The sequence below is a fragment of the Mustela nigripes genome, chromosome 7 (genome assembly GCF_022355385.1).
Source record: "Mustela nigripes isolate SB6536 chromosome 7, MUSNIG.SB6536, whole genome shotgun sequence".
In the NCBI taxonomy this organism is placed as follows: domain Eukaryota; kingdom Metazoa; phylum Chordata; class Mammalia; order Carnivora; family Mustelidae; genus Mustela; species Mustela nigripes.
In genome coordinates, this window is record NC_081563.1 from 111,759,981 (window position 1) to 111,775,881 (window position 15,901).

At 46.1% G+C, this 15,901-nt stretch overlaps 1 protein-coding gene across 5 annotated transcripts in view; it reads right to left on the reverse strand.

Annotated features, from left to right (window-relative positions):
* The window catches only part of LOC132021783 (transcription factor COE4), a 57,652-nt gene that overhangs the window by 33,916 nt on the left and 7,835 nt on the right, over positions 1-15,901 (reverse strand). For all 5 annotated transcript variants that reach the window (XR_009405444.1, XM_059406661.1, XM_059406660.1 and 2 more), the window contains 5 exons: positions 12,468-12,624; positions 12,179-12,242; positions 12,019-12,074; positions 10,364-10,437; positions 9,322-9,390 (listed from right to left, as the gene is read on the reverse strand). Coding sequence is in view for 4 of the 5 variants with exons in the window: in XM_059406661.1 (XP_059262644.1) it covers positions 9,322-9,390; positions 10,364-10,437; positions 12,019-12,074; positions 12,179-12,242; positions 12,468-12,624 (420 nt within the window). In the remaining variant the exon portion in view is untranslated. The remainder of the gene's footprint in view (positions 1-9,321; positions 9,391-10,363; positions 10,438-12,018; positions 12,075-12,178; positions 12,243-12,467; positions 12,625-15,901) is intronic.

Consider the following 15,901-nt stretch of genomic DNA (forward strand, 5'->3'; position numbering starts at 1 on the left):
AAAAAAAAAAAAAAAAAAAAAAAAATGAAAGTGTTTGTCCATAAAAAGACTTGTACATAAGTGTTCATAAAGTTTTTATTAATAATAGTTATAAACTGGAAACAACCCAAATGTCTATCAAGAGATGATGGCACACACACAAAAACTGTTATATTCATACAATGGAAAACCACTCAGGAATAAAAATAAATGAGCTATTGATACAGGCAAAAACGTGGATGAAACACACAAAAAAAGATTACGCTGAGTGAAAACACCCAGACCAAAAAAAAAAGCACACACTGTATAATTTCATTTATATAAAATTTGTAAAAAGGAAAACCAACCTATATTGACAGAAAGCAGAGAAATGGTTGCCTGAGGATAGAGGTAAGGGGAGAGAGGGAGAGATTCCAAGGGAGGCATGAGGAAACTTTTAGGGATGAAGGATATGTTCACTATTATAATTGTGGTGATGGTTTCTTCAGTATATACATATGTCAAAGCTTTTAAAATTGTACACTTTATGTGCATTTTTAAAAAGATTTTATTTATTTATTTGACAGAGATCAAAAGTGGGCAGAGAGGCAAGCAGAGTGCGAGAGGGGGAAGCAGGCTCCCCGCCGAGCAGAGAGCCCAATGCAGGGCTCGATCCCAGGACCCTGAGATCATGACCTGAGCCGAAGGCAGAGGCTTAACCCACTGAGCCACCCAGGTGCCCCCTTTATGTGCATTTTATTGCATACTGATTATACCTCATAAAGCTAATTGAAAAATGAAGAATAAGGAAACACAACACTAAATATCCCGTGCATTGAAAAAGAAGTCATAACAGAAATTTAACAATCCTTGAAACTGAGTGGTAATAAAAATGTAAGATGTAAAAAGGTGAGGTGCAGGAAAAGTAGTATTTTATGGAAATATGACAGACTTAAATGATTGTATTAGTAAGGAAGAAGGTAAGCAGGAGCTACGTATCTAACTCAAGAAATTAGGAAAGAACAAAATAAATCCAATGAATGAAGAAGGGAGAAAATAAAGATAAATGCAGAATTAATGTAATGCAAAGCAAACACACATTAGAAAAAGACTGAAAAACTATAACTCTGTTTATATATATATATATTTTTTTTTTTTTTAAAGATTTATTTATTCATTTGAGAGATAAAGAGAGAGCATGAGTAGGAAGGGAAGAGGGAGAAGGGCAAAGAACCTCAAGCAGATCCCACATTGAGTGTGGAGCCTAATGTGGGGCTCCATCTCATGACCCTGACATCATGACCTGAGCCAAAACCAAGAGGCAGACACTTAACCAACTATGCCACCTGAGTGGTGCCCCAAAAACTGTTCTTAGAAGACGAATAAAAGTGACAAATTTCTGGCAAAACTTACCAAGGAGAAAGATATGCTGCAAACAATATCAGGAATGGAAAAAGTTCATAACTAAAAATACAACAGAGATCAAAAAATAAGAGAACATTACAAACAACTTTATGGAAATATATTTGAAAACTTTGGTACAATGTACAAATTCCTTAAAAAATATAACTCACCAAAACAGAGTAAAAAAGAAACAGAAGGCCTGAATTGTCCATGACCATAAAAAAAAAAGAAAAAAAAGAGTCAACTGTTTAAAAATTCTCTCCTTTTCATCCCTGAAAACTCAAGGCAAATTATAACAAATTTTCAAGGAACAGATCATACAAGGAATAGATATATTCAAACTCATACAAATTCATCCGGCAAAGAGTAAAAGAAAGAACATTCCCCTTCTAATTATTTGAGGCTGGTATATCACTAACTGTCAAACTCATACCTGGACATTATAAGACAATCACAAGCCAAACACCATTGAACATAAATGCAAAAACTCTAAAAATATTATTAACAGTGCAAATCCTGCAGCCTATAGAGAAGACAGTAAACCATTATCAAGTAAGGTTTATACCAGGAGTAATTCAGGATTAGGAAAACCGTTAATGAAATTCACTACATTAATAGTTTGAAGGAGAAAGGCTATCTCATCAACTCAGTACATACAGAGAAAAGCAGCATGTAACATTCAGTATCCATTCATGATTTTAAAACCCCCAAAACAAAAATTGGTTACCAAACTTTTTTAACCTGGTAGAGTATAGCTACCAAATGGCTACAGCTAACCATGTTTTAAATGGTGAAACATTGGAAACATTTTCTTTAAAATCAAACACAAGATAAGAATGCCATTGCCACTGCTTATATTCAATGCTGTACTTGAGGTTCTAGTCAGAGCAATAAAATAAGGAAAAAAAAGGGGGGGTGTCTGTGTGACTCAGTCCATTAAGGGTCTACCTTCAGCTCAGGTCATGATCTAAGGGTCCCTGGATTAAGGCCCATGTTAGGCTCCCTGCTCAGTGGGAAGCCTGCTTCTCCCTCTCCCTCTGCCTTTCCTGCCAGCTCATGCTCTCTTTATTACTCTCTCTCTCTCAAATAAATAAAATATTGAAGAAAAAGGATTGGACAGGAAAAAAAGTTATGGTTTGCATAAAATGGCCATCTATACATAAAAAGCAAAACAAACATAAAGACAAAGATTCACATGCAAATATCAATTGCATTTCTGTACACTATCAAGTTAGAAAATATAACAAAAGATATAATTTGCAATTGCAACAAAATATAAATATAAATATAAATATAAATAAGCTATCCATACACCTGAGAGGCTCATTCTCTCTTCAGATCCTTCCTCAAATTCCACCTTCAATTTGGCCTCCTGTGATCACTTTACTTAAAAATTACATTTGCCTAATCCCCAAATTCCTGACCAGTTTTATTTTTCTCCAGTTTTTCCACATATCACATTCTGACATACTTAGAATTATTGTTGTTGCCAATCTCCCCTGTGTCTTCTCCCTCCAGGAGAACAGATATTTTTGTCTGCTTTATTTACTCTAGTATTCTTAGAGCCTAGAGCAGTGTCTTGTACATAGTAGATGCTCAATACATATTTATTTAATGAGTAAAATTAAATGAAAAAAAGTTAAGTGCATGTGGCCTTTATTGAGAAAATTATAAACTTTACTGAAAGCATTAGAGAAGATATACATAAGTAAAGAGATAAACCATATTCATGGAAAGGAAGACTCAGTAGCATAAAGATGTGAATTCTTTTCCAAAATAATGCATAAGTTAACTGTAATATTAATCAAAGCCCCCAAAAAGATGTGTGTGTGTGTGTGTGTGTGTGTAATTTTATAAGTGGAGTCTAAAACTTATATGGAAACACAAAAGATAAAAAAAATGCAATACTCTCAAGAACAAGAGAGGATAGGAGACTTGCCCTATACACTTGTCTATATCATTATTATAAAGCTATTGGGATGCCTGGGTGGCTTAGTGGGTTAAAGCCTCTCCCTTCGGCTCAGGTCATGATCCCAGGGTCCTGGGATGGAGCCCTGCATCGGGCTCTCTGCTCACCGGGGGGCCTGCTTCCTCCTCTCTCTCTACCTGCCTCTCTGCCTACTTGTGATCTCTGTCAAATAAATAGATGAAATCTTTGAGAAAAATAAAAGCTATAGTGATTATAAAAAGGTGATTTTGGCACAGGGATTATCAAATAAATCAAAGGAACATAAGAAATAGTCTAGAACCAGACCCACAAGTAGAAGGAAATCTGATTTAGAATAAATATAGTACTTACAGTTCAGTAGGAATGTGTGAGCTACTTAATAAATGATACTACAATAATTAGTGATTCATGAGTAAAAATAATTACATTGATTCCTTAATTTATACCATGCCCCAGAATTAGTTCCACATGGATTATAAACCTAAATGTAAAATGAAAAACTATAAAACCTTTAGAAGAAAATATAGAAGAATATGTTAATGACTCAGAATAGGGAAAGATTTCTTAAATAAATCTTAAATAAAGCACAGAGTAAAAACCACGAGGGAAATACTGGTAAGTTCAACTACACTGTGATACTTGAAATATACTTTCCTGACCAAGGATCAGTACCTAGGATTTATGAAGATCCATTTAAATCAGTATAAATCCTCCAAACAATTCAAAAAGAAAAATGGGCAAAAGACTAGCATATGCTTAGGGGCGCCTGGGTGGCTCAGTGGGTTAAAGCCTCTGCTTTTGGCTCACGTCATGATCCCAGGGTCCTGGGATCAAGACCCACATCGGGCTCTCTGCTCAGTGGAGAGCCTGCTTCCTCCTCTCTCTCTCTGCCTGACTCTCTGCCTACTTGTGAACTCTGTCAAATAAATAAATAAAATCTTAAAAAAAAAAAAAAGACTAGCATATACTTAGTAGGAGAAGTAAGGCAAATACTAACAAACAAAAAAAGATGCTCAACCTACATTAATAATCAAGAAAATGCAAATTAAGGTGCCCACAAAAGTCCCTGTGTGGCCACTAGACTGTCAAACATTAAGAAGTTCGACATTAGGAAGGGCTGGTGAGGAGGTGGAGCCACAGGAACTTAGTCACTCTAGGTGGGAGCATTGCTCAGGACAACCATCTTGGAAATGGTCTGACATGGACTCCTAACATTAATCATGGGCACACCTTATGACCTGGCAGTTCCAGTGTTAGGTTGTACCTAATACTTGTACCTGTTCAAATCATGAGAGACAGACAAGAATGTTCAGGGAAGTTTTGCTTATAATAGCAAAAACAAAGTACAACCAACTATAAATATAGCAACACAGAAAAATCTTAAAAATATAATGCTGAATTGAAAAAGAACATTTTAGAAGACTACTACAACACAATATCCTTTTTATAAAGTTAAAAACAAGCACGACCAGACATAGTGTTTACAATATGTCGTAATATTTTTTAGAGTTGTGTGTGAACACAGAGCTCAATTTACTTATTACCTTTAGGAGAGGAGTAGGCAGTGGTATGAGATGGTGAAGGAATATAGAGAACTTCAGTAATACTTTTAATGTTCTAATTTTAAGTTTGTTGGTCAGTCTACAGGTGTATAATAATTATTAATGCTTCTCAGTTTCCATTTTATTGTATTTTTCTTTTGTATGTATGATATGAGACACAACAACTTATATATTTTTTCAAATGGACCAAATATTTAAGTGTAAACAATTAAACCATAAAAGAACCAGAAGAAACCACGGGATAAAGTTCTAAAAATGATTTTGGTGTGAGAGAGGGCTTTCTAAATATGACAAAAATCAAGAGTACTTAAAAGATTGAGAGGTTGGGCAAGTTTCACTCTAAGAAAAGTTACAAGATAACAATCAACTAGAAAAAAAAATCTTTACAACTCATGTAAAGGGCGAATTTCCTTAATACATACTTCTACAAATCAGTAACAAAAGCCAGTGCTTCACAGAAAAAGAAGCAAAGGACACGACAAAAGAGTTCCAAGAAAAGAAAAAACAAATAGAATTTAGGTACCTAAAAGCATGCTCAACCTTACAGTAAAAGAAATGAAATTCACCAGGATACCACAGTTCACTTCGATGATGGAAAAAGACAAAAAAGTATGGCGACCACTGCTTGTTGCAGTCATTTCTCAACCCCAAGGTCACTTGCCTTCACTCTGAAGATTTTCCTGCTGCATCACTATATATACTCTTGAACAATGATCCTGTCATAATTCGTGGGGATTTCAGTATGAACATAGAGAATTCTTCCAAAACATTGTCCTCTGTATTCCGCAAGCATCTTTCCTCCACTGACCTCGTATCTACCTTCCCTTGGCTACATCTTACTGATGCAATCTCCCCGAATAAGTCTACCTACAGACAACCCATGGTCTAACCATCCATCTTCTATCCTCCAGCTCAACCCCTTTCTGGTACCACAACTTCAAAAATTGTTTGGCCCCATCAGAACCTAATTCCATTCATCCGGCCTTATCTTCAATCTCCCATATCCTTCTCCCTATCCCTTAAATTTCTTGTTCCATTTTTGCAAACATCATTTGCACATGCTTTTTACTCTCCTGCCCTCTCATGTCTCCTTGTACTCACCTGGCAAACCCTGAACTCTGCATACACACAACCACTCACCTGTCCTGCACCTGTACTCCCACTGCTCAGCATGGCTGAAGAAATTTCTCACTTCAAATTCATGACACCAAACCTCAGGCAGGCCCTTACTGCTGCTTGGCAATCACACAACATTTCCATGGTCCACTAAGTCTCCTGGACACCTGTTTTTGGCCCTAGTGTCTCCTTCACCACTTCCATGCTCAACTACTGACCTGGCTTCCCATTTCACTGAGAAAACAAAGCAATCAGGAAATGGCATCTGCAAGCTCCCACACTGGGTGTCCTGATTTGTCCCCTTTCTGGGCCCAGGCTCCCTGACTTCCTTGTTCTGTCCGTAGGTAGCTGTCTACACTCCCAGCTAAACCAGTCCTCCACTGGTGCATGGATCCCATGCTCTTTGCTGGCTACGGGACATGGCTCCAGCAGTTTTCCTCTCCTGCATCATCATTCCCCTCTTTCCCACTGGTTTTTCTCATCAGCATATGAAGAAGTTGTAATTTGGGGGGGGGAGGCTTACACTGTGCTCTTGTCCCCATCTTATTTCTCTGATCCCTTTAGAGCAAAACTCTCAAGAGTTCCTCTGTTCGTTGCCTCCAGTCTCTCTTCTGTTCTCAGACAGCCTCCTACCAGACTTCTGCCCCTCCACTCTACTGAAATAGCTATTGTTGAGGTCACCATTGTCCCCCTCATTGCTAAATGTGATGGTCAAATTAGTCTTTTTATCATCTCCATGAGAACCATTTGTTGAAGTTGGCTGTTTCCCCCTTTTTGGAATAGTTTGTTACCTGGACTTCTAGAACACTCCAATCCTCTGATTCCCCTTTTGCCTCCCTGGCCACTCTTTCTTGTTCTCCTTCACTGGCTCCACATCTCCATGGCCTCTAAACACTGAACAGCCCAGGACTCAGTTCTTGGACCTCATCTGTTTTCATTCAGCATTCATTCCCTTGATGATTTCATTCATTCAGATTTAGATCTGCAGCCTGAACCTTTCCTTAGAGATCTGTACTTATGTTTTCACCTGCTTTTAATCCCCCGCACCCCGGATGTTTGCTAAGCATCTCAACACCAAACTCCTGATCTTCCTTGCTACCAAACCTGCTTGTTCTGAAATCTCTTTCTCCTCAGTAAATAGGAACTCTGTCCTTCTAGGTTGATCAGGTTGGACATCTGGGATATCTCTGACTCCCCCTCCTTCTCTGTCACTTTGTCTCTCCTTCCATAACAAATCTTGTCAGTTCTGTCCACAAAATACATTCAATCACCTCCTGCCACTACCTCCCAACACCCCCTCTTTAACAGCCTCTACTTTCTCTCACCTGAATAACTGTGCTGGCTTCCTAATTCACCTCTCTGCTTCCATCCTTGCCTCCTACAGGTCACCGGCATCACACGAGCTAGAGTGATCTTGCTAAAATATAAATCAGGTCATTTCATTCTTCTCAAACACCCCTGACACCCCTGGCTTCCATGCCACTCAGAATAAAAGCCAAACTCCCTATAATGGTCTATATGCAACTTACATGGCCCTGTCTGCATGTCTTGCCTTCCTCTGACCCTTCTGTTGGTTTCCTGACACCATCTCCTCCTACAGTGCCCTTCACGCCAGTCACCTGAGCTTTCTTACTGTTCTTAAACACATCAGGTCCGCTCCAGCCAAGAATATTCCTCTCCTGGGTTCAAACATGGCTCACTCCCTTCCTTCCTTCAGGTCTTGGCTCAAATGTCATCTTTTTAGGGAAGCTCTCTGTAAACATTCTAAAATCACACCCCCCCCCCTTCCTGGGCACTTCAGATCCTTCCTGATGCTTGCCTTTTCTCCTTAGCTGTTACCACCATCTAACAGAATCTACGTTTCATTCATTCCATTCAGGTCCATCTCCCCTACTAGATTGTTAAGCCCATAAACACAAGCCTTTTGTCTTGGTTTTGGTCACTGTTTAATCCATAGAATATAGAAGAGACCCTGGCATGGGGTGAATATTTAAAAAAAATTTTGTTGAAAGAATAACATATCTAATTGCCCAGAGTGTGGACAACAGGCATTCTCAAAACTGCTGGTACCAATACCAACTGGTGTAATTTCCACAGAGGGCAAACTGACAGTAACTATTAAAATTACAAACGCACATCTTCTCTGACCCAGCAATTCTGCTGCTATAATATCCTTCTTATGAACGCACCTACGTGCAAAGTGACACAGGGACAAAGTAAGTCACTGCAGTATATTTGATCTCCGAAAAGGAACAAAAACGGCCAAAGCATCCAGCAATGGCAGACGATTGAAAGAAATTATAGTTCATCCATACGGTGGAATATTTTGCAGTACCAAAAAAGAGGAAAAAGACTTCCTGTGTCCTGATATAACCTCCCAGATAGGCATGTTTCTTAGAGAAAGGAAAGGTGCTGAAAGGTACATTTTGGACGCCAGCATTTTTAGAAACATAAAAGGAAAGGTACGAAAAGAATATGTATCTGTATTTTCTTGTCTATGAGCAGACAATGTCAAGAAAGATGGCTAAGAAACTGCTAACAAAGGCTGCTTATCTGGAGGGCAATGGATGGATGAGATGCCAAGGTGGCGGCCTTTTTGCTTTAAACTCTTTTAAACTTGAATTTCTGCTCCTGTGAATGTGCTCTCTATTAGAAGGAGAATAAGGCAGGGTTTATGTTCCGATATGGCCTGATCTCTAAGACATATTGTTACAAATTTTTAAAAAAACGTAACGGTACAAAAGTCCCTGGTACATAAGGGTGGGGTCCTCTTTTGTACCTTTTGAATTTTGTACCTTACCTATGCATTTGCTCTTCAAAAAGAAAAAATAATTTTAAAGAAGTCATGGTGGGAGAATGCATTTTACACCCGTCACCTTGACAGTCCTGTGACTGAAATGCGCCAAGTATGTCCCCACTTTTCAGCGGAAGGAAACGGAAGTGCAGAGAAGTCAAGGCAAGCAGCGAGAGGTGGAGGTGGACCTGGGACTAGAGCCGGGCTTCCCCTGCCTTTCCCATGCCAGCCTGTCCGTCCTCCCAGCCGCTCTCTGGCGTCTGGTTCATCTCCTTCCCGCCCCGCCCTCACCCCAGGCCCTGGCCCTCCGGCTTTCTTCCCCAGGGAGCAGAACTCCTAAGCCCAGCCCCAGGAAGTCTACCACCAGCGGGCTTTCTGTAGAGGCCAGAGGTAGCAGCTTCCTCGTGTCTGGTAGTTTCTCTCTGCTTACAGCCACCAACGGGGGGGGGGGGGGGGGGGGGGCGACGCGTGTGCCCCCGTGCTCTGCAGCTGAAACCAGCCCGCCCTGGTCTTCCGGGGGCCTCCTTCCCAGCACCTACCTGTCAATAATGACCGGGTCAGAAGGCGTCTCATTCCGATTGCCACAGCTCTTCCGGTCACAGCACCGGCTGGAGGAAGAGGAGCGAGAAGGTGTGTCTGTGTGCGCATGCGTGTGCGCAAGCGTGCACACGTGCTTCCGGTTGGAGGTGCTGCGTCCTGTCTCTGAGTGTGGAATCCCTTTCTGGGGGCCTCACTTTCAGGAGCCTTCGGGAGAAGGGTCCTTCACCGGGACCTGGAGAGCCAGGTTGGCCAGGAGACCCTTGTCCCAAAGGCATGCTACTCCTGGAGGATTCAGTAAAGGCAGGCTGCAGGCCCCCCTCCAGGGTCTTTCTCACATAGCAAAGGGCTCGGATTTTAGCATGCAGCTCAGGAATTACCAGAAAGTGAACCCACCCATGTAACCAGCATCCAGTCGAAGAAAGACCGCGCACAATCAGTGCCACAGAAGCCTCCCCACACCCCTTCCTTGTCACTACTCTTCCCCAGGGCAGCCAGGGTCCCAACCAGATTTTTGAACACTGTTCTCTTTTCCATTCAGAAGGAACTGCTTTTCAGGACCCGGTGTGAGGGGCATCTCCTAGGGAGACCTTATCTAGAAATGCCAAGTTCTGGGGGTAATGGGGAAGGGGAGCCAAGAGCTGTGTCCGCCCCACCCCCACCTCCCCTAAGGAGCACCCTGAGGCTCACCCAGGAGGCAGCAAAGTTTCCTCTCTCTAGCTTCTAAGCTAATCCGGGAGGCCCAGCCCTGCCCCCCTCCTCAGCAAGCCTCCCCTGAGCTTTATTAGTTAAGCTTTCCAGTGGTGGCAGGAGGCCTGTCTTACAAAAACACTTGGAGAAGCCACATAAACAGGCCAGGCTAATGGGGCCTCAAGGATCCTCTCTTCAGCCAGCACTGTGCTCAAGGGCCTCCCTCCTCCCGCATCGCCTCCTCCCATCTGGCTTCCCGAGGGAGCTTCGAGGAGCCGGGCTGTGTCGGCAGTGGTCAGGGCAGGGCCCGGTGGGGCCCAGAGACAAAGGTGCAAGTGTCCCAAACCTTCTCACCTGCACATGATCTCATGGGTGAGCAGCACGCGGCACATTTCGGGGTTCTTGTCTTGCCCCTCATAGATGATTGCCTGGGGGAGAGGAGGAATGCACAGGCTCAAGAGGAAGGAGGTTGTTCTCAAATCCAAGTGCAGGGGAGAGATGGGCCCTACTCCCAGGGAAGATCCTGCACTCCAACTTGCTCTGGGGCACCCAAGAAGGCAGAGCAGGAGCTGGGACCGGGCTCCCCAAACCAGGAACCCCAACGGGGGCTGTGGTGGGCAAGGGTGGCATGAGGTGGGTCTATAGATTCTGTTTGTCCACAGGCAGCTTTTTTCAGAGCCAGCTCTGTTTGGGGCTGGGGAGGTCCCTAGTCCACAAGGTTGGGCTGTTGGTGGGGTAGACACACTCCTATCTCCACTGTTCCCATGGCCCTAGGTGATCTCTGTCTCCTGTTCGCAAGCACTGTTCCTCTGGGTTCTCCCCACCAGTCTCACTCCCCATCCCAGGCCAGCATGTCTCCCTTGTGCTATTGGATCAGCCTTCCCACCAGCTCCCTGGTCTCTACTCTGCCCCGCAGCAGAGTAGGGAGCTCCCTAAACTGTAGCTCCAGCTTCCCACTTTATGTCCCCCTGTGCCTCCAGGCCATTCCTCATTGGTGGGGTCCCTCCCTCTCTCCAGACCTCCTCCCACCCGTTCCACACTTATCCCCACACAGTCCCACTGGCCGCTGCCTCATTGCCTCCCAGACCATAGTGGCCACAGGCTTTCTAGAAAGAAACAATTTCTTCCCCTGCCCTGAGATTGGGTGGAAGCTGCTAGAAGACTGTTGGAAAGCCCGTCTCCACCTTGCATTCCAGGCCACTAATGGGCCCATTTGTGACCCAGCCCTGCTCCTTACCGGCACACACAACTTCCCTGAAAAGCCCTGACACTTGGGGCCCTGTCTTGGGCAGGATCCATCAGGATTTACTCAGGTTTCAATTTCCCCAAGCTCCTTATGCTGGCCTCTCAGCCTCCTGTGACCTTCTAGACCAGCAAGTGCTAAATGTCTGCAGTAGAAATTCTGGGGCCTCACCCAGTCCCCCTTTAGTGGACCAGGGCACCATCCCCCAGCTGTGGTTAGTGGAGGCTGGTGAGGGCTTTCTCTTGAGAACTGCTCTCAGCAGATAGGAGTTGCCTAGCTTGGAAATGTCTCCCCATGGGAGTGGTTCCCAGACAACCACTGACTGATACAGCGTACAGAATCCTGGCCTCCTTGCCTCAAGGGGGCGTGACTCTGTTTCCATTCCTTCTCTAGAGATCCCTGGGGATCAGGCTGAGACTAGACTCCAGCTGGAACCACATCCTTGCTGAGCCCTGCTCAGCCTTTTCTGGCCTGCTTCCCTCCCTTGCCTTCTCCTGAAAGGTTCACTCCTGCTTCTCAATAAATCACACACACCTGCATGCCCATCTGGCTTGGCCTTCTAGGGGAGGTCACCTAAGACAGGGCCCCTGTACAAACATTGTCTTTTTACAGATCGGAGGGCGAGGCCACACAGCCTCCTGCCACAGGAGCTGGACCAGTGGGGATGAGGAGCAAGGAGGAGGTGGGACCAGGGGTGAGGGTGCTCACTCAGATGGGGTCCAAGAGGGGGGCAAGAGGGGCCTGAACATCCCCTGGACTGGCTCACCTGCTTGGACATGGAGTCAATGAGGCGCACATAGAGATCCTGCTCCGTCCGAAGTCCTAAGGGTGGGGAGGTGGAGAGGGCTTGCTGTGGCCTCTAGTGATTGAACCTCACTCAACACCCTCCCCACCAGGAGCCACAGGAAGGAGTGAGCCTTACTCACCATTGTTATACACCAGCCGGAGGCGATAGTGGATCCCATTGTTGGTCTTTTCAGCCCCAGGTTCCTGCCGCGCCAAGATGGAGATGCTCAGCTTTCCCCTGGCTCCTCCAGTCTCCCGTCAGCACCTCCTGCCTAATCCCACCCTTCCTCCCTCCCTTCCATCCTTCCCGCCCCCCCCCCACTTCACCCCTCCACCATGGTCCATCCGTCTACCCTATGGGAGGGGGTTCCCTGAACCCACCCCCTTCCTCCCCCCTGCTCTGGTGCCATGAGCCCACGAGCCTCTCACTCGGTCCTTTTCCACGAAATCGATGAAGGCCGTGCGCTCCACCTCCACAGGCTGCCCCTGCCGGTCATACATGGCCAGCACGAAGTGGAAGAAGTTGGATTTCCTGAGGTTGGAGGGTGGCTGCTTCTCAAAATGTGCGCGCGCCAGGCCCACGCCACTGTGAGGAGGAAAGGGGCTGCCAAACCACCGGGCACACTCCGGAGGGGGGGGGGTTGGGGGACGGGGAGAAAGACCTCAGCACCTCCACCAGGTTGTGGGGGAGGCTGGTCAGGGTGCCGTCCTGCCGCGGCAAGAGTCTAGACCAGAAATCAGGTGGGCTGGGGCCCTTCCATCCTTGCCCGGGATATCAATTCCAGACACGGCTCCCCAGACTGACGTCACCCTTGCCTGCTCCCTTGGGAGCAAGGGGCAGAGCGGGCAGCCGCGGAGACACCCCTGCCAGGCCCCCTCCCAGGCTTTTTCCTGGGCCCCATATTTTGAAAGGCTGATCTATCTCTAAAATCAAAGGTATGGACCGCCCATCTAACTGACCAGAGGCTCCTGTGACTGCCCTTTAGAGCATCAAGGGGCAGCTAGGAGGTTCTGGACCAAATGTCTCACATGGTACCCCAGCCCACGACTGTGTTTGTGAGACTATGGCATCACCTGGGAGATGATGGTGATGTCCCTCAGGCTCTCAGAGACATTAAACTGGCTCAGGGCCATTGCTCTGCCCAGCCCGGACCCCGGGCTATGTTTGAAGGCAGAGGGTGCACCCCTCAGGAGTACAAGGACCAGCCTTCACAGGGTGGGAAAGATATACGCTGGCTCCCTTGGGCAGGGGGACCCTTTGGTCTAGCCTCGCCAAGAGCTGTCTCCTGGCTCATCAGAAATGACTCCTAGAAGGGGTGTCCTGCTGACTCAGACAGTGGAGCATGGGACTTTTGATCTCGGGGTTGTGGGTTTGAGCCCCATGTTGGGTATAGCGATTACCTAAAAATAAAATCTTAGGAAAAAAAAAAAAAAAGGAAAGAAAAAGAAAAGATTCCTACAAGCCAGGGCCAGGCAAGAGCAGGAGGAGAAAAACAAAGGCCCCATTCCCCAAATACTTCCTCAGCCCCAGCCATGTACCAAGTCCCGGACCCATGGCACTGAGTGGGGCTAGAATTAAATGCCTGGAAGGGAGGGAAGACAGATACAGAAGGCTAGGACACAATACAAACAAACAAACAACAACAAAAACAAACAAACAAAACAACTCTAGAAGCAAAGGAAGAAAAAAGTGAATTCTTTCTGTGAGAAATGAGGTTCAGAAGCCTTTGTGGAGATGGTAGCTTTCCCCCTGGTACTTGAGGAATGAATGGGAGCTCAACAGAACAGGGAAAGGAGCAGAACAAAGAGCATGAGGAATGGCTGTACGCGTGAAGGTTGGTGTGGCTGGACCACGGATTCTAGAAAGTTAAGTGAAGAGAAGAAGAAGTTGCATTGGAAGTGCCAAGTCTGGAGAGACACAAAAACCAGGCTCTGAGTTTAGACTGTCTCCTCTGGGCCAAGGTCTTGAAAAGATGGTTCCTCAGGTTTCTCATGGCTTTAGACCCTCCCTCTACAAAAGGCAACTATGGGGGCGCCTGGGTGGCTCAGTGGGTTAAGCCGCTGCCTTCGGCTCTGGTCATGGTCCCAGGGTCCTGGGATTGAGCCCCACATCGGGCTCTCTGCTCAGCAGGGAGCCTGCTTCCCTCTCTCTCTCTCTCTGCCTGCCTCTCCATCTACTTGTGATTTCTCTCTGTCAAATAAATAAATAAAATCTTTTTAAAAAAAAATTAAAAAAAAAAAAGGCAACTATGGCCACCACCGTTGCTGAGAAATGAGGCTTCACAGCATGTGCAAGTGTGTGTAGGGGGCCCTGGGACACCCTCCAAGAGTAGACCCTCCATGGCTTCACTCAGGTTGGTTCTCCTCATGTGTGGTAGCCAAGATGGCAACCCATGAGCCCCACTTCCTGGTATTTCTGCTGTTGTGTAGTCCCCACCCAGACTGTATCAGGGTTGGTCTGTGCGGCCAATAGAATGTGGCACAAGTGATGGCAGATGATTCCAAGGTTAGGTCATAAAAGACATGGTGGCTTCTGCCTTGTTCTATTGGATCAGCCCCCGGGGGCAAAGCTGGCTGCCATGTTGTGAGGACACTCCAGCAGCCCTGTGGAGGGTCTATGTGGAGAAGAACCAAGCTCTCCTGCCCACAGCCAACACTTAGCTTGCCAGCTGTATGAATGAGCTACCTTGGAAGAAGATCAGCCCCAGTGACACCTTCAAATGACTGCAGCCTCAGGAGAAGCACGAGCTGCTCCCTCACTTCTGACTCTGAGAAACTATGTGAGGCAAGGGGTGTTTGTTGTTTGATATGGCTGAATTTTTAGCTTTTTTTTTCTTTTTTTTTTTGCACCAATTTTGCTGAGGGATAAGTCTTGAGCAATACAATGAAGGGCCACCAGAAGGTTCTGAGGCCCAGCAGGGCTTAGAAGATGCTACCCATGGGGAAGGTGCAGTGGGGTGGGGAAGCGAGAAGCCCCTGCAGGGATGCAGAGGAGAGCATGAGGATGGCACGGCTGCCTTGAACCATTCAGACCAGGGTCCCATCAGGGTCACACCATTGTGGAAACATCCGCCATATGCATCACTCCTTAATGCTGTTCTTATAATTTTAAATCAACTTACTCTCATTCTGCTTCATGCAAAAACCATAATGACTGGGCTATCCTGGCTTGAGACGCTTGTGTTTTTACTCGTACATCTTACAGTAAATACAGAAATATTCAAAGAACAATTGTACCACCTCCTTAAGCCTGGTTGGGAGCCTTGCTGGTCCTGGTGAAATGCTGATTTCAGGATTGGGTTGATGGGTCTTGCCGGTCTCTGATCAAGAGGAGTTGGAGGAGACCACGGTCACCTTCTCTTTCCCCTACTAAAGGTTCTTTCTACAGGTGCCCCTTTCTCCCTCCAGCTTCGCACCTCCTCTGCCCTCTCCTCCCCTCCCCCTTAGGCCAAGAAGTCCTTTCAAGTCCAAGCCTTGACCCTCCAGCTTCCCTTTTGCCAAGAGGCAGGGAAGCCGGAAGAGCTTTGATCACAGCAGGTCCCTGATTACTGCTGATGAATATGCTAATGAGGCAGCAATCCTGACTCCTCCTTCTGGCCCCAGGACCAGTTTGGGGGGAGTGGGGAGAGAAGCTCGATTGGTCAGGTTCCAGGACCACCTGAGGGGAGAAAAGGCGGAAGGGGGTGGGCTCATGGAGCCCTCCCAGATCTCCCACTCTGCCCTTTATTCCGTCAGCTAGACCAGGAGAGGTGCCTGGAAGGCTCTCAGATGGCAGAGCTGGAGGGTACAGAGACAGGGGCCTTCACAGGGGAGGGGTCGATGCGGAGCAACAACCCAATCCCCTACACCACTCTATATACCGT